The sequence below is a fragment of the Cervus canadensis genome, chromosome 3 (assembly GCF_019320065.1).
Source record: "Cervus canadensis isolate Bull #8, Minnesota chromosome 3, ASM1932006v1, whole genome shotgun sequence".
In the NCBI taxonomy this organism is placed as follows: Eukaryota; Metazoa; Chordata; class Mammalia; order Artiodactyla; family Cervidae; genus Cervus; species Cervus canadensis.
The window spans coordinates 52,416,898-52,444,210 of NC_057388.1; the positions used below are offsets into that span (position 1 = coordinate 52,416,898).

Below are 27,313 nucleotides of genomic sequence, written 5' to 3' on the forward strand. Positions count from 1 at the left end.
CCATCTCTTCTTAACATCGTCTGCTTCTGTTAGGTCCATACCATTTCTGTCCTTTATTGTGCCCATCTTTTCATGAAGTGTTCCCTTTGTATCTCTAATTTTCTTGAAGAGATCTCTGTCTTTCCCACTCTATTGTTTTCCCTTATTTCTTTGCATTGATCACTGAGGAAGGTTTTCTTATCTCTGCTTGCTATTCTTTGGAACTCTGCATTCAAATGGGTATATCTTTCTTTTTCTCCTTTGCCTTTCACTCCTCTTCTTTTCACAGCTATTTGTAAGGCCTCCTCAGACAACCATTTTGCCTTTTTGCATTTCTTTTTCTTGGGGATCGTCTTGATCCCTGCCTTCTGTACAATGTCACAAACCTCTGTCCCTAGTTCTTCAGGCACTGTGTCTACCAGATCTAATTCCTTGAATTATTTTGTCTTAGAGAAATTCAAACCATAACAATTGGAATCAATTTATTTTAAAGTCGGATTTAAATGTGTGTTTCATCCCAGATTTGTTTTAGAATGAGCTTGGTAGTTTAGTATGTATTTTTCAAATAAGAATTTTGTTACAGATGGCACTACTGAGTAGTAATTTTGAGTCTATATAAGCAGTGTTCAACTGTGAATTTTCTTTTTAAACATAACACCTTTGCTCAATTAATAGAAAGCTATTCCACTTTTTGCAATAATATAAAACATTTATTATTAATGTCACTGGTTGTCTTTAATAATTTTATATATTGGTAACTGTTTTGCATCGTGTGTGTGTGTGTGTGTGTGTGTGTGAGTCACTCAGTAGTGTCTGACTATATGTAACCCTAGGGTCTGTAGCCCACCAGGCTCCTCTGTCCATGGAATTCTCCAGGCAAGAATACTGGAATGGGTTGCCAATCTCTTCTCCAGGAGATTTTCCCAACCCAGGGATTGAGCCTGGGTCTCCTGCATTGCAGGCAGACTCTTTATTATCTGAGCTACTGGGGAGGCATTATATTTTAACAATTTCTAAGATTGGGCCTATCAGCAGTACCAAAAATGAAACCTGTTTTTGAAATTAAAAGAAAATATGAAGAATTAGGCCATAAGCTTATATGCAGAGTACATCATGTGAAATTTCAGACTGGATGAAGCACAAGCTGGAATCAAGATTGCAGGGAGAAATATCAATAACCTCAGATATGCAGATGATACCACCTTTATAGCAGAAAGTGAAGAGGAACTTAAGAGCCTCTGGATAAAGGTGAAAGAGAAGAGTGAAAAAGCTGGCTTAAAACCCAACATTCAAAAAAACTAAGATCATGGCAAATAGATGGAGAAACAATGGAAACAGTGACACTTTATTTTCTTGGGCTCCAAAATCACTGCAGATTGTGACTGAAGCCATGAAATTAAAAGATGCTTGCTCCTTGGAAGAAAAGCAATGACAAACCTACACAGCATATTAGAAAGCAGAGATGTTACTCTGCCTACAAAGGTCTATAGTCAAAGGTCTGGTTTTTCCAGTAGTTATGTATGAATGTGAGAGATGGACAATAAAAACGCTGAGCACAAAGAACTGATGCCTTCAAACTATGGTGCCGGAAAAGACTCTTAAAAGTCCCTTGGACTGCATGGAGAACAAACCAGTCAATCCTAAAGGAAATTAACCCGGAATATTCATTGGAAGGACTGATGCTGAAGCTGAAACTCCAATACTTTGGCCACCTGATGCAAAGAGCCAGCTTATTGGAAAGACCCTGATGCTGGGAAAGATTGAAGGCAGGAGGAGAAGGAGACGACAAAGGATGAGATGGTTGGATGGCATCGCTGACTCAATGGAATTAAGTTTTAGCAAACTCTGGGAGATGGTGAAGGACAGGGAAGCCTGGAGTGCTACAGTCCATGGGATCGCAAAGAGCTGGACATGACTGAGCCATTGAACAATAACGACTTGCAGGACTGTCTCTTGAATTTGTCATTAATAGTTAGAAGACTGTAAAACATAAATTTGTTTTCATTGTTGGATTCGAATGCCCATGTAAACCATAATAGTAATAGGAAACACTACCCAAAAGACAAAACAATGCCTGAAAGTGTTTCTTGGCTCTCAGCCTATTTACAACTCTTCACAGAGAAAAGCCAGGATAATACACATACATCTTTGAATTGCATGTATATCTAACATGTTGAAGGGGCAGTCACCACCAAGTAAATCAGTATAGTCTCCTTATGACATTTTTTCCATATACCTTTGAGCTGGTGTGGGGAGAATCAGATATTGAGGAGAATGACTTGTCACAGAGATATATTCCACTTGAGGCTATTACAGATCTCCATTTAAGTTATTTACACTTATACCCTAGACCTACAAATCTTTCTTACAGTTAACTAATGCCACTTTAGCTATTCCCATTCTCTTCTCCCAAGGAAAAAGAATACAAACATGGCCATGGCCATTATTAATTTAGTTCTCCCTCAAACTTCTGTCCCCTGTTTGGATGTGAGTTTGCCCAGACATGCTAAAACATGTAGGAAAGATGAAGTAATTCAGAAATAATTATAGTTTTTAAATCACCTCAGGCCTTTTCACTAGGAATCTAGTAGATAACATGTTTCCCAAAGCAGGCCTAGAAGTAAAAATTCATGATTGCTGGAAAGAAGAGAAGTAAGCAGGCTAAATCCCTGGAGCCTGCCTATAAGTAGAAAGATGCTTAGGAAACAGTCTTAAGACAGAGGGGCTAATGGCTTGATTGTAAAAAGGAACTTACATGTTTTTTAGTTTCATTGAAATATGAGTATAGATCAAAGTACCAGAGTGCAGGTTACTTGGAAAGTAGGAAGTCAGGAATTTGAAAGTTAAGAAGATAATATTTTGATGGAGAGGAAAAGATCTCAAGCTTGTGTAAGGAGAAATATTATCAAGGTAGGAGGGACCCCGGTGACCTGGAGAATGGTGCCAACTGGAATGAGCTACAGAATAGGAATTAGAATGTCAAACCATCTCCTTAGAGCCTTGCTTGATTCATCAATTGAAGCTTCATTACTACACTATTACACTAGACTAGGTACTGTAAGCAATAAATATCTGTGCTCTTTAGGACTGACAATGTAACTGAAGAAAAGAAATTCATTAGCATTAATATAAAGCATGAAAAACTTTAAAGAAAAATTTTAAAATTGAAGAATAGCATATCCTGGCACTGTTGCATCTAGTGGTACATATCAATGAAATCTGTTCATGAAATTCTGGCACACTGTTCACAGCCAGTTTAGATGCAATTTACCTAAATATGGGCATCTCTCATCATGGAAGCACCAAATGTAAGTGACGCCTGTCCCTGCATTATTTCCAAAATGTCAAAGAAGTGACTTCCCTTGTGGTTCAATGGTAGAGAATTTATCTGCCAATGCAAGAGACAAAGTTTTGATCCCTGATCCAGGAAGATCCCACATGTCACGGAGCAACTTAAGACTGTGCGCCACAATTACTGAAGCCCGCAATCCCTACAGCCTGTGCTCTGCAACGAGAAGCCACTGCAATGAGAAGCTCACGCACCAAAACTAGAGAGTAGCCCCTGCTTGTCAAAATTAGAAAGCCCATGCAGCAATGAAGACCCAGTACAGCCAAAAATAACTTTTTTAAAATGTCAAAGGAAAATTAGTCCCCCCAAAAATCTTTGAAAGACAAAACATGAAATGTTTTTGTAGTTGATAATGTAGTTCATTGGCAGTGGTAACACAGAAATGATTCCTTTCTGGCAAGAAAATCAGCAGTATTAGTTAAGAGTCCTAAAAACATTCATATTCTTTAACCCATCTAGGAATCTATCTCAAAATAATAATCAAAAATGTAATAATATCACAAGTGCAATGAGCTTAAGTGCTCATCATTGTAGTATTTTCAATAGTAAAAAGCAAATGCATCCTCAACTTTTAAATTTAAGGAAAATGTTCACTAAATCATGGTTCAAGCACATGATCAAAAATCTGCCATCATTGATACAGTAGAGAGGGCTTCCCTGGTGACTGAGTGGTAAAGAATTTGCCTGCAATGCAGGAGAGGCAGGAGATGCAAAGTTAGTTAACTAAGCTCTGGAAAAGACTGCTTCTTGTCATCTATTATTTTTTCTCCCTTATTTCTCAGAAAGACAACTCTGGTTTTTGGATAGGGATGTGGCCACTCAAAAACATGGCACATTTTTCAGACTCTATAAATGGTAAATACTGGTCAGTGTGACATAAGCCGAAGTGTCTTATACAGTTTCCAAGAAGTGTCGTTAAAGTAGGGGTGAGGGGGAATACCCTTGCCTCTTGTACTTCCTTCTTCTTCTTGATGAGAATTCAGAAGTGAGAGATGGAAATTAAGCAACCATCTTGAACTGAGGCGGGAGCTATGCCCTGAATAGAAGAGCAACAAGGGGGAAGGAATCAGGAACTTTACCACTGAGGAGCACCACATCTGCTCTGGAACAACTACTTATGAAGTCAGTTATGAGCTTTCTGATACATACATCTGAACATAATCCGGGAGTCTGGGCTCTACGCTTTGGGTTTCTGATTCAGTTGACCTCGGGGGGAGGTCCTGATAATCTGCATTTCTAACACTTGGAGAATCACTACACTAACGGAACTAATAACTCAGTGGTTCTCAACTCGTGCTTCACTTTAGAATCACTGGGGAGGTGGAAGGGAGGGTCTTTTAAACGCACTACCTGGGACTCACTGCAGGGGTGACTCTAATTGATCTGGACGGCATGGGTATGTAGGCTGAAGAGCTTCCAGATGATTACAGTAAGTGTACCAGGACTGAACACTGTAATCCTTCCCTGCTTACTCTGAACAGCAACGATGAGATTGTGCTTCCTGTAGAGGGGAATGGTAGAAAGTTGTACTTGATGGCCTAGGACTTGAAGCCCAAAGACCGAGGTTTAAGTCCCTGCATTGGGACAGTGTAGTTTCTCTGGACCTTGGATACTTTATCTATAAAATGGTGATGAAAACATTTACATCCTTGTGTTTTTGTAAAGATTTGATATGTTTGAGGTGAAATAACATTACTGTAATCTCAAAGTAATACATAGAAATAAAAAAGAATCAGGCCAAGAAGATTGCTTATGGAAAACCTGAGTTGATTTAGCCCTAGAACAGGATTGAAGAATTGAAAGAAGTAGGAGAAAAATAAGAGAGAACTTAGAAATAATGTAGGAACTATCTATGACCCCCTTTCTACACAGGACTGAAATGGTAAGATCATCCATTTCCCCTGCCATAGGTGCTGCCCCCTCCTCTTTTTGTTAAAATTATGAGTCTATTTTCAACAGGTGTTCTTAATCTGAAGTAACTCCTCTGGTGAAATTCCTGGCCTGGAGCACACAGATCTTGCCTGCAGAGAAGCAAGTGTTGGAAGAATGGATGTCCCAGTTAGGATCATTACACTGTCATCAGTAACTGCAGCTTGAATTCTGTCACTGAAATAGTTCCCAGGTGGCTGTTTCATATCCAGGTGTTTGGCTATCCATGTGGCAGACATCCAAGAACTGACCCTAATACTTGTAGTTTCAAGATAAATGGCACCAGGCAAGGGGTTGGGGCTTAGAACAAACCCCTCAGGGCCTCAGGTGCCATATTAGGAAGTTTGGACTTAATTTTTCTAGTTTGTATATTTCATTGATTTTAATACAAGAAGTGACACAGTGTCTGCAGAGTATATCTGTCAGGGGCCCCGTGTGGTGGGTTAGGCTGTGGTGAGGCTGACAGGGAGGTGACCAGCATTGAAGCTCCTAAAGTAATTCAGGGTCAATACCTCAGCTCAGATAGTGGCAGTGCAAGTTGATAGGAAATGATAAATGAAAGAAATACGGTGAAAGAATATAAGCAGCACTTGGCCTTCACAATCGTCGGGTCCTTTTAGTAAATGCTGGCAGATTTCAACAACTGAAGATGGGTGAGAGGTACTCATATCCTCCCTTGGCCCTAGATAGTGTCCTACAATGAAAGCAAGTCTCAGACAGGAGAATACTACACAAATATTTATCAACAAGCAGGCACACAAAATAACAGCACACAGACAATATTTTGTGACAAGGTACAAAACAGAAGTCTAGACTCCAAAGGAGCCACTCTGATGGGTGTCCCTCTGCTAGACTCAACAGACATACCACATTTATGCAAAGACAGAAGTGCCTGTACAATAGTCTAGCTGGCCACATATCCTGACCATCAGTTATTTCCACAATGAAAAATTCTAATCTTTTATTCTAATTAACACATCTCTAGGGAAGATTTACTTACTGATATTGTAGGCACCGGAGAAGGCAATGACACCCCACTCCAGTACTCTTGCCTGGAAAACCCCATGGACAGATGAGCCTGGTAGGCTGCAGTCCATGGGGTCACTAAGAGTTGGACACGACCGAGCGACTTCACTTTCACGCATTGGAGAAGGAAACGGCAACTCACTCCAGTGTTCTTGCCTGGAGAATCCCAGGGACGGGGGAGCCTGGTGGTTGCCATCTACGGGGTCGCACAGAGTCGGACACGACTGAAGTGACTTAGCAGCAACAGCAGGAGCATTGTAGGCACTTGTGCATCCAACTTTGAAGAGTTCTGATTAATCTTTCAAATGCTAATTACCCACCCTGGAGTGTGCTGATTAAAGTTAAATAGTTACCTCTCCCTGGAGAAGCCCGTGAACAGAGGAGCCTGGCAGGCTACAGTCCGTGGTGTTGCAAGAGTCGGACACGAACTTAGCGACTAAACTGCCACCACCAAGAGCTCCACCACCAAGAGCTATAAACAGTAGAAAATAATGGTAGGGACAGAAGACTGGCAAACAGGAAGTGCTTCTTGGAGAGGGAGGGGGATTTATACTTTCTGAGTACCTTATGATTCCAGGGGGGAAAAAAGTTTCCCTGAATATTCACAATATTTTTTAGATGGAGAAGCCGAGGTCGCACATTCGAATAGGAAAAACCAGAATGCAAATCATCAGCTCCACAGCTGTTGTGAAACGCTGCCTCTGAGTACTATCCCCTTAGGTTTATTCAGAGTTGAGATACAAAAGAGAATCAGCCCTGCACTCTGAAAGACCCTCGGGCTGTGGGGCGGGTGAACGCGTAAGAGACTGGGGGAGAAGGGGAATGGGGCAGGCCAGGACTGGGGAGCTCAGCGTTGTTGGCGGAATAAAGACCGGACGGTGGACTAAAGGGAGGCTTTAATTAGAAAATGAAGCCAGAAGGGCTTTGAAGGCGAGACTAAGGAGCTTGGGCTTTTAGCCGCTCAGTGGACACAAAGCCATATATTATGCGATATATACTTAAGAGCAGCAACGCCTCCTACGGTAGTTACTGTCCTTGGGTAGTCGGCCTGCCCATCCTGCCCCAGTTTCGGTCCAACCCGAGGCGGCGGCCTAGAAGCTTGACGGACACGGCCGATCCTCCGTGATCTTCCAGGTACCAGTGCCCCGCCCACTCTAGGTCCGCCGAGGCGACGGCTCGTGCCCCAGGTGGAGCAGTGCGAGAGCAGCTGGGCCCGCGGCGGTGCGGCGGCTTTGGGCGGGGCCAGGGGCCGGCTGCCGGGTCTCGCGGAGGAAGCGCGTCGCGCGGCTTGACTCCGGCGGCGTTCCGTACGGTCGCGAATCCGCCGGCGGGAATATGGCGGCCGCAGCCGGGCCAGTAACGGAGAAAGTTTCCGATGAGACTGGCGTGTGCTAGTGCGTGTGGCGTGGGGCCCTCGACTCCCCTGGAGTGCCGTGTCCCCGCTCCGAATCGCAGACTCAGCCGCAAGGACCCTTCCTTTCCCCTGCTGGCCCAAGGGCCGACTCCGAGGGCTGAGAGAGCATTCGTAGCAGCGGCCGAGTCCGGGACACGGGGTCACCGGCGGGGCGGCGAGACCCAGGCGCGGACAGCGCGCAGGGCTCGGCGTGGTGCGGGCCCCGAGCTCCGCCCGGCCGGCCTCGCGGGAAGGAGGTAGGGATACCTGCCTGGGGAGAAGTTGATGGTGTGGGGTGGAGGATGGAAGGCAGGGCGTCTCTCCGTATCCCCCAGCGGTTCCCCACTCAGCTGGGTGCCCACTTGTGGTCCCCAACAGCCGGGCTGCTTTTTAGGCCTCCTCCTAGGAGGAGGCAGAATGGAAGAAGAATTGCTATTGCTGCCGTATTGCTGAGGGCTTTAATATTCGAGGTGCCTTTCTCCTCGTGTGGGATGGGTCCAAAGAGTTGTTCTCATGAATTCATAGAACCGAAGCACTGGAATTCCCCGACCCTGGCTGCTCTGTAGATTCTTTCAGCTTTTGACACTTCCCCTAGACTGGACGTAAGTAGTTTCTGAGTCAGAAGACGATGCATGTGATAGTGTTTCTTGGGCTCAGTGAACCATTATCTAGAAGGACGTAAAAGAGAACTTGCTGGTTTGGAGGAATTTGGATGAGTTAAGTGAAGGCTGGAGTAAGGCTGAGAGAGAAACAAGCCAAACATTCATGGTATCTCCCTTAGCTCTATGACTTCGTAGTTGTGGGTTATTAGACAACTTGTTTATTCTCTTTGTATATTAATATGCGTCCTATAACTGATTGACATTGTTATTAAATATAGTTACTTCTGTATCAGTCTTCATTTCTTCAGGTATTTGTTGAATATCTACTTGGAGTCAAACTTTCTGATAAACCCTGGGTGTACAGTTTTGAAGACAAACTTTCAGGGACCTTGTGATCTAGTGGGGAATGCAGATATTAAACAGTTGATGATCAATGTTTTTCCTATTATACAGAAAATACGTGGATCATATAAATGAGTCAAGGTGATTGCCCTAAGAAATGATTTAAGCTGAGATCTGAAGAGTAGGAGTGAGCCAGGTGTGAGGACCTACGGTGGGGTCTGGAGGAGAGAAAGGAGTACACCTGGAGAGGGAATAGCATTAGTGTAGTTCAGAATTGAAAGATCCGTGTGGCTAGAATACAAAGAATGGTAAGAGATGAGGCGGGAGAGTTACTCACATCCAATGAGGAAAGCCGCCTAAGGCATTGTAAGGAGTTTGGACTTTATTGCTTAGAGTAATGGGAAGTCTTTGGAGGCTTTTACATAACAGAATGATGTGACAAGTATTGGCTTTTTGTATACTTCTTGGAGAAGGGCAAGAGTGGATACAGGGAGACATTCAGCCATGAGATGATAGTGACCAAAATTGGGGTTATGATCTTGAGGATGGAAAGAAGTAGAAACATTTAAGAAGTGTCTAAGAAGAAGAGTGGGCAGGACTTGGTGACCATTAAATATAGGTGGTGAGAATAGTATATAGGATGCTATAAAACAGACCTGACAGTTATTAACTTTTCCTGTATTCAGTGGACTCTTCTGTGCTCCTTTTTTATCTGCCTCTCAAGTAATTCCCACTGAATCATTTGTGCTGGCAGACCCAGTGAAAAGGATTGCACTGCTTTGTTGTTTTACTCTCTTGATTCAGCATGTTTGTCTTTTAAAGAAGTTCAAAATGGGGGAAAACGTCTGTGAATTAGCCATTTAAAAAAATAATATTCTGCCATGTTGATTTTGGCCCATATTAACTGCATATATTCCATGCTATGAATGTGCTATACTTTATTATTTACGTGTTTTCCTTTACTTTTTTTTCTAAGCTTTCACCTCAGTGCAGGACAGAGCTAGTGGTTTCATTTCTGTCAGGTAGGTTAATATATATTAATACACATTTAAGTGTATACTAGAGAAGGGCCTAGGCTTGGGTTTGAACATCCAAAGGATAGATTCAGAATGAAGAACCTGCAAGGAGACAGGAGAGATCAGTGAGTTAGGAAGAAATTCTGAAGACTGGTCTTTGGAAGCTCAAGGAAGGGCAGGTTTCAGAAGGTGAAGGGAGTAAAAAATGTCAAAGGTTGTTTGATGAATGTACAAGATAATGAGTGTAAAGTACTTATGGGATTTAGGAATTTAGGTTATTTTAGAACTTGGCAGAGCAGTTTGTTGTTGCGTAGTGGAAACCGTGGTTTAGTTGTGTGAGAAGTAACTCACACAACAATCAAATACTGGCTGTCGAGAGGACAGATGACTGAACTTGTAGGAGGAGATAGGGATTACTGAGTTTTAGTTTGTTTCTGTATGTGTGTGTGTGTGTGTGTATATATATATAGGTATCATTTTTTTAAAAGAGCTTTGCAAATGTTTAAGCACCAGTGGATAAGAGAAGAGTAGTAGGAGTTTGGAGAGAGGAGAGTGTGTGAAGTTCTGGAAGAGACCATGAGGAAGAGTCACATGTAAAGCTAAAAGATGTAGCCTTTGATCGGGCAGAGAGCCTTCTTGTATTAAATCAGGAGATGGTAGATATAGGTGAGTTTGTGGTGTTGGAAACTCAGGTAAGCTCACTTTTGATGACTTCATTGGAGACAAAGTCAGCTGGTAAGAATTTGGTCAGAAGTGGATGTCAGAGATTTGAGAATAGGAAAGAGAGGCTTGCCTAGCCCCAGAGACTGAGTTTGACTAGAGAAACACAGAAGTATGTCTCATGAGTTGACTTGCAATCATTTAGTCTGGTGTGTGATTTTTTTTTTTCCTCCAACAGTGTTCAGTCATCTGAACCCAGACTGTACCATCAACCCTTAGAGGACGTGTATTCCAGCATGTTTGTTGAATGATTATATAGCAGGTATAAGTGATGTTTTTAAAAATGTAGTGCATTCTAGATAGTGTCAGTTTCTCATACTTAAGTAAAAAGATAAAACCTGAATATACCAAAGGAAGATATTTTCTGTAGTGGTGTGTGGTATCTTAAGGAATGATTGAAAATCATAATTCTTAGTTAATTAAATAAACTTAGCTGTAGAAAATATACTTGTTGAACTTGTAAGTTAGTAATAGTACTTTGAACCTCCCAGAGACCCTAAAGTTGTCACCCAATGTCATTCTTCTGCAGTCGTACGGGTAATTCAGGGTTAATTCAGGTTATCTCATATTTCTCTTGGCTCTTTTAGTGTCCTGCTATTAGAAAGCAGAAATAAGCTGATTGCAAAGTAGTTACTTTCTGAGTTTTTAATCTTGTTGAGTTCTCAGTGGATATTCAGTGCAACCATAAACCTTTGCATGTATCGTTTCTTCTGAAATAGCATACTAGAAAATTTGAAGAATTATCTAATAGATAGTTAAATCATTTTGTTTGATGGTGTCATGTTTGAAGTGCAACCTGAAGGGGTCCTTAAGATTGAAATAATTATCTGAGTCCTTTAACAAATAATTGTTGTGGTAAGTTTCTAAAAGTAAAATCATAGATTTTAAAATTTACTTTATGATAAATATTGGTCAGCATTTCAGTTTTACAGTTTTGACTAGAAAGGTCCAGAATTGGTTTGCTACAGAGATTGTATGTTTGATCATCAAAGTAACTTAATGGAGGGAAAAGTACAGGGAGAGTGATGGATCAACTTTAGTGGCTGAGTAATTTTAATACAGTTAAACTGCTAATAAGTTTATTAGTGAAACAGTGTTGAGACTAAGATTTTATAGCATTTTAGAAGTAACCGGTAAAAAGATGTGGAGGATTTTAGGCAGGTGGTAATGGTTGCTATTATTGGATACTGGTGCTTTTCAAATTAGAGGTAATAATGACATCTCTCATTTTGTTTGAGTTGACTAGCTTTCCACTATTCCAGACCTATCTGCTACATTTAAGCTGAGTTGAATATCTCATCATTGCGCGTTGTTGAAAAACTGGATATTGGAATAAAAATGGGTTAGGTGAATTCCTTACCATCTCTGGAAAAATTTTTGTTGATGGCGACCTAGTCATACAGTCCTAGCATAGGATAAGTAGAACAAATCTCCAGTTTTGTTTGGATAAACTGAAGAGTTTTTAAGCCAGAGACAGTTACCATTTAGATACACGCAAGTCAGATTTTAAACTGGGTATCCAAACAAAGTTTATTTCTCACTTAGTCATTATTTTTTTTAAGAAAGATATATGTGAAAGGTAAATTACATAAAATTAACAGTGAAATATTTTTTCTTCTTTTTAGATCACTGTAAACAAATTCCACCAGAGGAAGTGCTGAAATAGGAGTTACAGATACATTGGATTTGCTGGATGAAATACAAGCAGTTAATTTTCATAACGTGGGGAGAAAGCCCAGATTGACAGATTAATGTGTAAATCACTGCGTTACTGCTTTAGTCATTGTCTCTATTTAGCAATGACAAGACTGGAAGAAGTAAACAGAGAAGTGAACATGCATTCTTCAGTGCGTTACCTTGGCTATTTAGCCAGAATCAATTTATTGGTTGCTATATGCTTAGGTCTTTATGTAAGATGGGAAAAAACAGCAAATTCCTTAATTTTGGTCATTTTTATTCTTGGTCTTTTTGTTCTCGGAATTGCCAGCATACTCTATTATTATTTTTCAATGGAAGCAGCAAGTTTAAGTCTCTCCAATCTTTGGTTTGGATTCTTGCTTGGCCTCCTGTGTTTTCTTGATAATTCATCCTTTAAAAATGATGTCAAAGAAGAATCAACCAAATATTTGCTTCTAACTTCCATAGTATTAAGGATATTATGCTCTTTGGTGGAGAGAATTTCTGGTTATGTCCGTCATCGGCCCACCTTACTAACCACAGTTGAATTTCTGGAACTTGTTGGATTTGCCATCGCCAGCACAACTATGTTGGTGGAAAAGTCTCTGAGTGTCATTTTACTTGTTGTAGCTTTGGCCATGCTGATCATCGACCTGAGAATGAAGTCTTTTCTAGCTATTCCAAACTTAGTTATTTTCGCAGTCTTGCTGTTTTTCTCCTCATTGGAAACTCCCAAAAATCCAGTTGCCTTTGCATGTTTTTTTATTTGCCTGATAACCGATCCTTTCCTTGACATTTATTTTAGTGGACTTTCAGTGACTGAAAGGTGGAAACCCTTTTTGTACCGTGGAAGAATTTGCAGAAGACTTTCAGTTGTTTTCACTGGGATGATCGAGCTTACATTTTTCATTCTTTCAGCATTTAAACTTAGAGACACTCATCTCTGGTATTTTGTAATACCAGGCTTTTCCATTTTTGGAATTTTCTGGATGATTTGCCATATTATTTTTCTTTTAACTCTTTGGGGATTCCATACCAAACTAAGTGACTGCCATAAGGTGTGTTTTACCCACAGAGTAGATAACAATAGCCTTGACAGAATCATGGCATCCAAAGGGATGCGTCATTTTTGCTTAATTTCAGAGCAGTTAGTTTTTTTCAGTCTTCTTGCAACAGCAATTTTGGGAGCAGTTTCCTGGCAGGTAAGCTTACAGTTTGTTTATTATGTCAATGCCTATGATATGTGATTAAATGTTTGCTTCAAGAGTTGAATTATTAGAACCGAAAGGTCAAGCTCATAATTTCAGAAGTAGATGTCAAGGGTGGGGCACTTATTAGTTTTCTTTCTGGAATTGAGTACTGAATGAATATTGACAGGATAATTTCATTTGCCTTCTAGCAAGAGGTATGAAAATATTAGGAATACTCAGCATGTGATATGCCTCCTATCTTCTGACTGTTGATTAATGAAACACTTCATGGGTTAAAGACTCTTAGAATATTAACATTTGAAGCATATTTAGAGATTGTTCTTTAATTTTTTCACTTTACACATGAAGAAACCAAAAATCAGAAAACATATCCAGAGTCACTGGTACTAGCCAGAACGAGGTTGCCTAGCTTCTGTCTAGCCCATTGGTCTCCTCATTTCCCTAAAGGTTTTATATAGAAGTTGATTAGATATGTAATAACATATCATTCTTTTTTTTAAAGGATTTTTTTATTTATCTGGCTGCACTGGATCTTAGTTGTGGCATGTTGGATCTTCAGTCTTCGTTGAGACATGCAGAATCTTTAGTTGTGGTGTTTGGACTCTTAGTTGCGGCATGCAGGATCTAGTTTTCTGAACAGGGATCGAACCCAGGCTGCCTGCATTGGGAGGGAGCACAGAGCCTCAGCCCCTGGACCACCAGGGAAGTCCCCATATCAAATTCTTAACTTCAGATTAGAGCCTCTCCTAAGAAAGGAAAAATTAGTTTTACAATACATTTGCCTACAATATGTTTTAAAAAAATCTTTTGTAGACAAAGACATTCAAATTAAATGGTTGGAGTTTATATCTGTAGTTTATATCAGCCTTCCGTTCTCTGAACATTTATTGACTGTTCTATATAACAGGTCGCTGGAGAAGGAAATGGCAACCCACTCCAGTATTCTTGCCTGGAAAATCCCATAGCATACTGAGGCTGAAGATCTCAAGATGAATGAAAATTTCCTCTGTCATTAAAGAAGGCAGTCTCTAATGGGAGGCAGAAGAGGCAGGCATGTAAACCAGTAATTATTATAACACTTTGAAAAATAGTATAATTTGAATACATCAGGTTGGGATGTAGGGCAAAAATGAAGGTGAATTTTGCTTGGTGCAGTTCTCTGCTTTGCACTAGTTAGTTGCAATGGAGTGATTTCTAGATACGAGTGTTTGAAGAGAAGATGTGGAGACTTGGCTGGGCATGGTGCGTTTTATTAGTCATTGCGGGCTAGGGCACAGAACCTGTGTGGGAGTCAATCAGATGATTTAAAAAACAAACAACTGTTTGCCAGTGCTCGGGACTGTCAGAACGATGCTGGTGGGTGAGAACTCGACCAAGAGTTCTCCTTTCACTTCCTCTTCTCTGTCCTTGCTGCTTGCTCCTTTCCCACCCCTACTTTTTTTTCATTTCCAAATCAGCCTCATTCGTTTTTGACACCTTTCCAGATCATCAAATCCTGTTAACCAAATATTTTGTTAAGTCACTAAATTCTTCTTTTCTTATACAAGTGGTCTTAAACATGGTATGTGTACTACTGGAGGTGTATAGAAGCTTTCCATTGAGTATGTCAGCAAAGATAATTTTAAGACAATCAGTTTCCAGATTCTTACCTTCCATTCTCCTTTCTTAAAGTTGATCTACTTGAGAATGCCCCTCAATGTAGATGTGGAGTGGTTACTTATTGTGGTTTTAATTTGCATTTAATCAAATTTAAATGCATTTAAACTGTCTCTAATGACTGATGATGTTGAGTGTCTTTTAATGTGTGTGTTAGTCATTCATTTACCTTTGCTGACGTATCTGTTTAAATCTTTTTTTGATCTAAATTGGGTTTTGTGTCTTATGATTAAATTTTAAGGGTTTTAAAAATATTCTTACTAGAAGCCTTTTATCAGGTATATGATTTTGAAATGGGTCGGGAAGATCCCTGAAGAAGGAAATGGCAACCCACTCCAGTACTTTTGCCTGGAAAATCCCATGGACAGAGGAGCCTGGTACGCTATAGTCCATGGGGTTGCAGAGTTGGACATGACTGAATGACTTCACTTTCACTTTTCTCCTCCTATGTGGCTTATCTCTTTTAAAAATTTTAATTAATTTATTTCTTTTCTATTTGGCTGCAATGGGTCTTTGTTACTTTGTCTTTATTGCTTTGCATGGACTTTCTCAGTTGTGGTGAGTGGGGGCCACCCTTCATTGTGGTGCTTGGGCCCCTCATTGCGGTGGCCCCTCTTACTGCAGAGCGCAGGCTCTAGGCGCACAGGCTTAGTAGCTGGGGCTCGTGGGGTCCGGAACGCAGGCTCTAGGTGCACAGGCTCAGTAGTTGGGGCTCGTGGGCTCCGGCACACAGGCTCTAGGCGCACAGGCTCAGTAGCTGGGGCTCGTGGGCTCCGGAGCACAGGCTCTAGGCGCACAGGCTCAGTAGCTAGGCTCGTGGGCTCCGGAGCGCAGGCTCAGCAGCTGTGGGGCTCGGGCTCAGCTGCTCCATGCCATGGGGGCTCTTCCCGATGAGGGACTGAGCCTGTGTCCTCTGCAGTGATTCCCAGGTGGACTCTTAGCCGGTGTGCACCAGGGAGGTCTTTTTTTCTTTTTTTAAATGATCTCTTTTGAAGAGTGCAAACTGTTAACTTTATGAATCCAATTTGTCAACTTTTTCTTTTATGTACTGCAGTTTTGGGATCATATCTAAGGAAATGTTCCTCAGGCCTGGGTCACAAAGATTTTTCTCCTATAGTTTTCTTTATTTTATCATTTTAGCTTTTACATTTAGGTTGTATGATCCATTTTGTTATTGTATGAGGTGAGGAATTTTTTTTTCTTTTTTTTTAAATTTATTTATTATTTTACTTTACAATATTGTATTGGTTTTGCCATACATTGAGTTGAATCCTCCATGGGTGTACATGTGTTCCCGATCGTGAATCCCCCTCCCACCTCCCTCCCCATCCCATCCCTCTATGGCTTTGTAATTGCTCCAGCACCATTTGCTGAAAAGACTATCCTTTCTCTTGTTGAATTGCCTTGGCACCTTTGTCCAAAAACAGTTTCTGAGCTCTCTTTGTTCCATTGTTCTATATATCTCATACTTAAAGCAGTACAAGATATTTTCTAATTTTCCTTGAAATTTCTTCTTTGATCTATGTTGAAGTTAAAAGTTTGTTGTGTGATACTGTAATCTTTGGGGGATTTCCCACATTTTTTCTATTCAGTTCAGTTCAGTCGCTCAGTCGTGTCTGACTCTGCAGCCCCATGAACCGCAGCACACCAGGCCTTCCTGTCCATTACCAACTCCCAGATTCCACCCAAACCCATGTCCATTGAGTTGATGATACCATCCGACCATCTTATCCTCTGTCATCCCCTTCTCCTTCTGCCCTCAATCTTTCCCAGCATCAGGGTCTTTTCAAATGAGTCAGCTGTTCGTATCAGGTGGCCAAAGTATTGGAGTTTCAGCGTCAACATCAGTCCTTCCAGTGAACACCCAGGACTGATTTTTTCTATTATTGATTTCCAATATAAGTCCAGGTGACTGGAGAACATAGTTTCTATGATTTTAGTGTTTTTCTAAAACTTGTTTTGTAGTCTATCGTGTGTTATATTCTGGAGAATGTGTGTGTGTGCTTAGTCGCTAAGTTAGGTCTGACTCTTGGAACCCCATGGACTGTAGCCCGTCCTGCTCTGTGTCCGTGGGAATTTCCCAGGCAAGAATACTTGAGTGGGGTTGCCCTTTCCTTCTCCAGGGGCTCTTCCCAGCCCAGAGATGAAACCCGCATCTCCTTTGTCTCCTGCATTGCAGGCAGATTCTTTACCCACTGAGCCATCAGGGAAGCTCCCTTCTGGAGAATACATCATGTTTAATTAAGAAGAATAAGTTGCTGCTGTTGTTGACTAAAGCATTCTATAAATATCAGCCAGGTTAAGTTGGTTGGTGGTGGTGGTCATGTATTTATGTCTTTGCTGATTTTCTGTTTCATTCTGAGACAGTGATACTGAAAATCTCTGTTAAATTACTAGATTGTGTGTTTCTCAATTTTGTCATTTTCTTGCCTTAGGTATTTTGGGGCTCTGGTTTTTTTGAGGTGTATATACATCTTTAATTATACTTTCTTATGTGTTGATCTTTTTATCTTCAGGTAAGCAGCATAGTTGAATAGTTAAAAAAGAGACCTAATAGCTTGCAAAATGTAACATTATCTAGCTTTTTACAGAATTTGCCAACTCTTGTTTTAGGCCAGTGCTTCTCAAACTTTGATATACGTAGGAATCATGTGGAGATCTTGTTAAAATTCTAAAGACTAGAATTAAGTAATTTGGGAGGAGAGCCTAAAACTCTGCAGACCATCTGAAAATCTTAAAAGTGATGTAGATAGAAGTAAACCCATTGAGTAGCAAGGTATTAATTTAGCTATTCAAGACTAATATGTATCTATCAAAATTGGTATTTATTCCTTTTGGCCGCGCTGGGTCTTACTTGCTATGCATGGCCTTTCTCTAGTTGCTGCAAGTGGGGGCTACTCTCTAGTTGCCGTGCACTGGCTTCTCATTGTGGTGGCTTCTGTTGTTGCAGAGGATGGGTTCTAGGGCATGTGGGTTTCAGCAGTTATGGTGCGCTGGCTTAGTGGCCCTCTGGCATGTGGAATCCTCCCAGACGAGGGGTCGGAATGTGTCTCCTGCACTGATGGGCGGACTCTCCACTACTGGACCACCAGGAAGTCCTCTATCGGGTTGTGTATGCATTAGTTGCTATTTGATAACTTCTGCCGTCATGCAGGCATTGTGTTTTTGATGCGGTTAACTTTTTTTTAAATTGGAGTATAGTTGATTTACAGTGTTGTTAGTGTCAGGTGTACTGCAAAGTTATTCAGTTTATACACACACACACACACACACACACACACACATAATCTTTTTCAGATTCTTTTCCCACATAGGTTATTACAGAATTCTGACCTTAGTTCCCTTTGCTATATAGTAGGTCCTTGTTGTTTAACTGTTTTTCCTATACTGGTTTATGTATGTTACTCCCAGATTCCTCACTGATCCCTCCCTCCCTCCCTCCCTTTCCCCTTTGGTAACCATAAGTTTGTTTCCTAGGTCTGTGAGTCTGCTTCTGTCTTGTAAATAAGTTCATTCCATAATTTTTTAAGATTACACATATAAGTGATACCATATTTGTCTTTCTCTGATTTCCTTCCCTTAATGTGATCATCTCTGTGTCCATCCATGTTACTGCAAGTGGCATTATTCAATTTCTTTTTATGGCTGAGTAGTATTCCATTGTATATATGTGCCATATTTTCTTTATCCATTCATCTGTTGATGGACATTTAGGTTGGTTCCATGTCATGGTTAGTGTAAATAGTGCTGTGGTGAACATTGGGGTACATATATCTTATCAAGTTATGATTTTCTCTGGATTTATCTCCAGGAGTGGGGTTTCTGAATCATATGGTAGTTCTCTTTTCAGTTTTTTTAGACTATCATCAGTAAGTCTACAATAATAAATACTGGCGACGGTGTGGAAAAAGGGAAACTTCTAACGTCATTGATGGAATGTAAATTGGCATAGCCACTGTGGAGAACAGTGAGATGCAATTAACATTTTAAATTTAACTTTAATCTTTTGTGCTCTACTCAGTATTCTATGAGATTATCTTAAATTCTTTCAATTCAGTTCAGTCGCTCAGTTATTTCCGACTCTTGGTGACCCCATGGACTGCAACACACCAGGCCTCCCTGTCCATCACCAACTCCTGGAGTTTACACAAAACATGTCCATCTAGTCGGTGGTGTCATCCATCTCATCCTCTCTCGTCCGCTTCTCCTCCTGCCCTCAATCTTTCCCAGCATCAGGGTATTTTCAAATGAGTGAGCTCTTCTCATCATGTGGCCAAATATTGGAGTCTCAGCTTCAACATCAGCCCTTCCAGTAAACACCCAGGACAGATCTCCTTTAGGATGGACTGATTGGATCTCCTTGCTGTCCAAGGAACTCTCAAGAATCTTCTCCAACACCACAGTTCAAAAGCATCAATTCTTCGATGCTCAGCTTTCGTTATAGTCCAGCTCTCACATCCATACATGACTGCTGGAAAAACCATAGCCTTGAATAGGTGGACCTTTGTTGGCAAAGTCATGTCTCTCTTTTTAATATGCTATCTAGGTTCATCATAACTTTCCTTCCAAGGGGTAAACGTCTTTTAACTTCATGGCTGCAGTCACCATCTGCAGTGATTTTGGAGCCCCCAAAAATAAAGTCAGCCAACAGTTTCCAATGTATCCCCACCTATTTGACATGAAGTGATGGGACCGGATGCCATGATCTTAGTTTTCTTAATGCTGAGCTTTAAGTCAACTTTTTCACTCTCCTCTCTCACTTTCATCAAGAGGCTTTTTAGTTCCTCTTCACTTTCTGCCATAAGGGTGGTGTCATCTGCATATCTGAGGTTATTGATATTTCTGCCAGCAGTCTTGATTCCAGCTTGTGCTTCCTCCAGTCCTGCGTTCCTCATAATGTACTCTGCATATAAGTTAAATAAGCAGGGTGACAATATACAGCCTTGACGTACTCGTTTTCCTATTTGGAACCAGTCTGTTGTTCCATGTCCAGTTCTAACTGTTGCTTCCTGACCTGCATATAGGTTTCTCAAGAGGCAGGTCAGGTGGTCTGGTATTCCCATCTCTTGAAGAACTTTCCACAGTTTATTGTGATCCACACAGTCAAAGGCTTTGGCATAGTCAATAAAGCAGAAATAGATGTTTTTCTGGAACTCCCTTGCTTTGTCAATGATCCAGCGGATGTTGGCAATTTGATCTCTGGTTCCTCTGTCTTTTCTAAAACCAGCTTGAACATCTGGAAGTTCACGGTTCATGTATTGCTGAAGCCTGGCGTGGAGAATTTTGAGCATTACTTTGCTGGCGTGTGAGATGAGTGCAATTGTGTGGTAGTTTGAGCATTCTTTGGCATTGCCTTTCTTAGGGATTGGAATGAAAACTGACCTTTTCCAGTCCTGTGGCCACTGCAGAGTTTTCCAAATTTGCTGGCATATTGAGTGCAGCACTTTCACAGCATCATCTTTCAGGACTTGAAATCGCTCAACTGGAATTCCATCACCTCCACTAGCTTTGTTCATAATGATGCTTCCTAAAGCCCACTTGACTTCACATTCCAGGATGTCTGGCTCTAGGTGAATGATCACACCATTGTGATTATCTGGGTCATGAAGATCTTTTTTGTACAGTTCTTCTGTGTATTCTTGCCACCTCTTCTTAATATCTTCTGCTTCGGTTAGGTCCATACCATCCTTTATTGTGCCCATCTTTGCATGAAATATTCCCTTGGTATCTCTGATTTTCCTGAAGAGATCTCTAGTCTTTCCCATTCTGTTATTTTCCTCTATTTCTTTGCACTGATCACCGATGAAGGCTTTCTTATCTCTCCTCGCTGTTCTTTGGAACTCTGCATTCAAATGAGAATATCTTTCCTTTTCTCCTTTGCTTTTCGCTTCTCTTCTTTTCTCAGCTATTTGTAAGGCCTCCTCAGACAGCCATTTTGCGTTTTTGCATTTCTTTTTCTTGGGGATGGTCTTGATCCCTGTCTCCTGTACAGTGTCACGAACCTCCATCCATAGTCCATCAGGCACTCTGTCTATCAGATCTCGTCCATTAAATCTGTTTCTCACTTCCACTGTATATTCATAAGGGATTTGATTTAGGTCATACCTGAATGGTCTAGTGGTTTTCCCTACTTTCTTCAGTTTAAGTCTGAATTTGGCAATAAGGAGTTCATGATCTGAGCCACAGTCAGCTCCCGGACTTGTTTTTGCTGACTGTATAGAGCTTCTCCATCTTTGGCTTCAAAGAATATAATCAATCTAATTTCAGTGTTGGCCATCTGGTGATGTCCATCTGTAGAGTCTTCTCTTGTGTTGTTGGAAGAGGGTGTTTCCTATGACCAGTGTGTTTCTTGGCAAAACTCTATTAGCCTTTGCCCCGCGTCATTCTGTACTCCAAGGCCAAATTTGCCTGTTACTCTGGGTGTTTCTTGACTTCCTACTTTTGCATTCCAGTCCCCTATAATGAAAAGGACATCTTTTTTAGGTGTTAGTTCTAGCAGGTCTTGTAGGTCTTCATAGAACCATTCAACTTCAGCTTCTTCAGAGTTTCTGGTCATGGCATAGACTTAGATTACCGTGATATTGAATGGTTTGCCTTGGAAGCAAACAGAGATCATTCTGTCATTTTTGAGATTGCATCCAGGTACTGCATTTCAGACTCTCTTGTTGACTATGATGGCTACTCCATTTCTTCTAAGGGATTCCTGCCTATAGTAGTAGATGTAATGGTCATTTGAGTTAAATCACCCATTCTACTCCGTTTTAGTTCGCTGATTCCTAGAATGTCAACATTCACTCTTGCCATCTCCTGTTTGACCAGTTCCAATTTGCTTGATTCATGGACCTAACATTCCAGGTTCCTATGCAATATTGCTCTTTACAGCATTGAACCTTGCTTCTATCACCAATCCCATCCACAACTGGGTATTGTTTTTGCTTTGGCTCCATCCCTTCATTCTTTCTGGAGTTATTTCTCCACTGATCTCCAGTAGCATATTGGGCACCTACCGACCTGGGGAGTTCCTCTTTCAGTGTCCTATCTTTTTGCCTTTTCATACTGTTCATGGGGTTCTCAAGGCAAGAATACTGAAGTGGTTTGGCATTCCCTTCTCCAGTGGACCACATTTTGTCAGAACTGTCCACCATGACCCAGCTGTCTTGGGTGGCCCCACACGGCATGGCTTAGTTTCATTGAGTTGGACAAGACTGTGGTCCTGTGATCAGATTGGCTAGTTTTCTGTGGTCCTGGTTTCAGTCTGTCTGCCTCTGATGCCCTCTCTCAGTGTCTGCTGTCTTACTGGTGTTTCTCTTACCTTGGACGTGGGGTATCTCCTCACGGCTTCTGCTCCTGACTTTGGATGTGGAGTATCTCCTCACAGCTGCTTGCTGCTCTTTTTTCGATTAGATTTTTCTCAAACTGCTTTTGCTTAATATTCCTAAATGATATAGATACTAATTAAGTTAAAAGTCACTCCATCGTGTCTGACTCTGTGGCCCCATGAACTGTAGTATGCCAGGCTCCTCTGTCCACGGAATTCTCCAGGTTAGAATCCTGTAGTGGGTATGTCTTTCGCTTCTCCAGGGTATCTTCCCAACCCAGGGATTGAACCCAGGTCTCCCCCATTGCAGGCGAATTCTTTACTGTCTGAAGCACCAGGGAAGCTTTTTAATAATATAATCTAAACCCATTTTTTCATATTTCTGTGAGAGTAATACTAAAGTGTAAAATTAATTTTCTCCTCTGTCCCATTAAAATGTCCTTCAGTGGATGAATTTCCACTGAAAAACAGTTTCACTGATTGAGCGGGGGCAAGCCAGGTAAAAATGAGAAACTAAAGTCTTTAGAGTAGATCAGTTAGTCAGCCACAGGTAGGATCAGTGAAAGCAGAGGTAACACTAAAATCTGGAAGACTAGCTAGGATCAAGAGATAAAGACCTGGACTAAGGTGACAGAGAAAAATTCCTGTGGTAAGGATATGACTGATAGAAGTATCAAGGGAAAAACAGATCTTGTTTAAAAGTAAAACTTAAGGAGAATTTGAAATAAGCTGATGAAATGTAGAGATGACTGTTCTGACAGTGGATAGTCAATGTTAAAAAATTGTTGACAGAATGAAGGGAGCAGATTGGAATTTAGAGTAATTGATTTTATTGAGTTGATCACCCAGTGGGCATTTGTTATTAACAAAACATTTTAGAATAGGTTTTGTATTTTTAGACAGTCAAATCTATTTCTATCTCATTTTACTACCAGAATAGTAAAACCAAACAGACATAAACATGAGACTAATCCAGTGGAGCACAATTGACTTAATTCCCCAAATGGACTTAGCCATTTTTTCCTCATTTTAAGGTTTTTTGCATGTCAGTAGTTTGGGGTTATTTTATTTTTATCCAACTTAATAGCAATTTTTTTTTAATAAGGAAAATTTGCATAGAGTAATATTCACCCTTTTTTGTGTACAATTCTGTGATTTTGACAAGTGCACATAGTTTTATGACAGTACAATCAAAATATGGAGCAGTTCCATCACCCCAAAATTCCCTCCTGCCCCTCTCTAGTTAGTCCTTCTCCACCCATCAGTACTTGGCAACAGAACTGTTTTATGTCTAGAGTGCCATATACACGAAATCATATAGTACATATCTGTTTGAGTCTGGCTTCTTTCACTTAGCATAATTCATATGAGATTTAGCTATATTATTGTTTTATATCAGTTTATCCCTTATTATGGCTGAGCAGTATTCCATTATGTGGAAGTCTCACACTCAATTGAGGGACACTGAAATTAGTTTTTAGTATTTTTAAGTAGAGCTGCTGTAAACGTTCAGACAGGGTTTTGTGTTAACATGGGTTTTTATTTTACCTGTGTGGGTTGTATGATAAACATACGAGTCATGTATAACTTTATAAGAAAATGTCAAACTGTTTTCCAAAGTTGCCGTACCATTTTGTGTTCTCACTTGCAGTATATGGGATTTATCTCTTCGTTTTTGTTTTTGAACCATTCTGATAGGTATGTAGTGGGTAACTCATTGTGGTTTTCTTTTCTATTTCCCTAGTAGCTAATGATGTTAAGTATCTTTTCATGTGATTGCTTGTCATGAAAATTTCAGATCTCTTGGCTACTTTTAAAATTGGGTTGTTTGTTTTCTTAATGTGTTGAGATATAAGTCCCTTATTAGATATTTGACTTGCAAATATTTGCTCCCAGTGTTTGACCTTTTTTCTTGTTTTTTGAAGAGCAGAAGTTCTTAATTTTGCTAGTCTTAATTTATCATTTTTTTCTTTTATGGATTATCTTTTGATGTCATATGTGAGGAACCTTTGACCTCATTTGAATAGAATCTCTGACTAACCCCACATGGATAATTTCATTTTTTGTTAGCTTTACTGAATAATGAAACATTTTCATAATGAAGACGGTAATATCATTCCAAGTCATTACATTAAAAAGCTGGAATTTTACCATTAACGTCTGTTGTGTTTTGTTCATAATCTCATTGCAGTTTTAAAATGCAACATTACAGCTGTTGTTTCCTGCAGTTCATCTTATGTTCACTGAATGTGCTATATGTGTTCTACTTTTGTGCTTTTTTCCTTAAATAAGTCATTAAGAAGTATTAATACTTAACACAGTACTATAGCCATTTGATGATAGTTTTATTTCTCAGCCATAGGTTTTTCTAAAATCGATAGTTGTCAATTCACGTAAGGATAAAAAGGGAGGAAAGTGTCCAGATTCCCAAGGAAGCGTATTCCCCATGGCCTGCTGTTTTGTTTAGCAATTTTCTCTGAAATCTTTCACATGAGATTTTATATGCCTTTCCTTGCCACCCACTGTCATTTGCAGAGTCCATGGGGTTTTGAGGCAACTTTTTGGAGGAGCCCTTTGACACAAACCAGAAAAACCATAATCACAGTTAATTTCTCTGCAGGGGAAGCTCTAGTAATCACTGGGTTTGACAGATGTAACAAGATCAGTTTCACACCCTAGGAAGGGAGGGAATCCACAGATGCAGCACAGTTTCAATTCTAGCAAGATGGCTAGAAAGCCATATCATTTCACTTGGCACAGAGAGCAGAGAGTTTTCAAATTTGTTTCCAAAACTAGAAATTTATGTTTCACAATTTTTTGTTTTGTCTCATTTCTCTTCCTAAAGTTTTGAGATATTTAGGTCTCAATTAGAGGGTCACTAACTCTTTTCTTAGCTTAAACTTATACTCTGAATTTGATGTTTTATCTGTTCTGCAGAACACTATGAAACAGGAATAGATGTCTTTATTTCCTAAAACAATAGCAATAATCTGAGTATAATTTTATTCATGGAATAAGAACATGAATTTGTCCTTTATTGTGATTTTTCCAGCTTTTAAAAGTTAAAATAATGACTAGAGATATTTTAATTTTAATAATAAGACTTATTTGTTAGCTGTTTATTTTTTTTCATGTGCTATCCACTATTCTCTGTACTTTGAGTGTATTGAATCCTCATGATACTTTACGATAGTTGTTGTTCAGTTGCTAAGTCGGATGTGATGCTTTGTGACCCCAGGAACTGCAGCATGCCAGGCTCCCCTGTCCTGCACTGTCTCCCCGAGTTTGCGCACATCCCCGTTCACTGAGTCAGTCACGCTGTCTGAATATCTTACCCGCTCCTGCCACCTGTTCCTTTGGCCTTCAGTCTTTCCCAGCATCAGTGTCTTTTCTGATAATTTAGATCTTCACATCAAGTGGCCAAACTATTGAAGCTTCAGCTTCAGCATCAGTCTTCCCAATGAATTTTCAGGGTTGATTTCTTTTAGGATTGACTGGTTTGATTTCCTTGGCAGTCCAAGAGACTCAAGAGTCTTGTGCAGCACCACAAGCATCAATTCTTCAGCAATGAAAAGCATCAGTTCTTCAGCACTCAGCCTTTTTTCATGTATAGATGTGTCCAACTCTCACATCTGTACATGACTGCTAGAAAAACTGTAGCTTGGAATATACGAATTTTGATGATAAAGTGATGTTTCTGCTTTTTAATATTGCCTATGTTTGTCATAGCGTTCCTTCCAAGGAGCAAGCATCAAAAATTTAATGGCTGCAGTCACCATCCACAGTGATTTTGGAGCCCAAGAAAATATAGTCTGTTACTGCTTCTACTTTTTCCCCGTCTGTTAATATTTGCCGTGCAGTGATGGGATTGGATGCCACAATCTTAGTTTTTTGCATGTTGAGTTTTAAGCCAACTTTTTCACTCTCCTCTTCCACTTTTATCAAGAAGCTCTTTAGTTCCTCTTCACTTTCTGCCAGTAAAGTGGTATCATCTACATACAGTGGTTTTACTCCTAGTTGTTTTTGTTTTTTTTTTAAGGAATCGCCATCCTGTCTTCCATAGTGGCTGTGTCATTTTACATTCCCAAGTGGATTCACTTTTCTCCAAACACTCTCCAGACTGTTGCTTGTGGATTTTTTTTATTACAGCCATTCTGTCTGGTGTGAGGTGATACCTTATTGTAGTTTTGATTTGCATTTCTTTAATAAGTAATGTTGAGCATCTCTTCATGTGCTTATTGGCCATCTGTATGTCTTTGGAGAAATGTCTGTCTAGGTCTTTTGCCCACTTTTTGATTGTGTTGTTTGTTTTTCTAGTATTGAGTTGTATGAGCTGCTTGTGTATTTTGGAAATTAATCCTTTGTCAGTTGTTTCATTTGCTATTATTTTCTCCCATTCTGAGGGTTGTCTTTTCACCTCGTTTATAGTTTCCTTTCCTGTACAAAAACATTTAAGTTTAATTAGGCCCATGTATTTATTTTTGTTTTTATTTCCATTATTCTAGGAGGTGAGTCATAAAGTATCTTGCTATGATTTATGTCATACAGTGTTCTGCCTGTGTTTTCTTCTAAGAGTTTTATAGTTTCTGGTCTTACATTTTAGGTCTTTAGTCTGTTTTGAGTTTATCTTTGTGTATGGTTTCAGGCAGTATTCTAATTTCATTCTTTTGCATACAGTTGTCCAGTTCTTCCAGCACCACTTATTGAAGAGACTTTTTTCCCCAGTGTATATTCTTCCCTCCTTTCTCAAAGATCAGGTGCCCATACGTGTGTGGGTTTATCTCTGGGCTTCTATCTCATTCCATTGGTCTATACTTTTGTTTTTGTGCCAGTACCATACTGTCTTGATGACTGTAGCTTTGTAGTATAGTTTGAAATCAGGTAAGTTGATTGCTTCAGCTCTGTTCTTTCTCCAGATTGCTTTGGCTACTTGGGGTCTTTTGCATCTCCATACAAATTGTGAAATTTTTTGTTCTAGTTCTTTGAAAAATGCCATTCGTAATTTGATGGGGTTTGCAGTCATTTTCACAGTATTGATTCTTCCAACCCAGGAGCGTGGTATATCTCTCCACCTGTTTATGTCGTCTTTGACTTC

The 27,313-nt window shown here is 40.3% G+C and overlaps 1 protein-coding gene across 4 annotated transcripts in view; it reads left to right on the forward strand.

The window, feature by feature from the left end:
- The first annotated feature begins 7,288 nt into the window (after positions 1–7,288).
- The window catches only part of TMEM168 (transmembrane protein 168), a 47,934-nt gene continuing 27,909 nt past the window's right edge, over positions 7,289–27,313 (forward strand). Inside the window, exons 1-3 of one of the 4 annotated variants that reach the window (XM_043463161.1) lie at positions 7,592–7,933; positions 9,597–9,642; positions 11,982–13,235. In XM_043463161.1, the coding sequence (XP_043319096.1) occupies positions 12,108–13,235 (1,128 nt within the window). In that variant the 5' untranslated portion in view covers positions 7,592–7,933; positions 9,597–9,642; positions 11,982–12,107. Of the gene's footprint in view, positions 7,418–7,573; positions 7,934–9,596; positions 9,643–10,534; positions 10,619–11,981; positions 13,236–27,313 lie in introns of those variants that run through there. The other 3 variants (XM_043463162.1, XM_043463160.1, XM_043463159.1) reach the window with 3 other exon arrangements.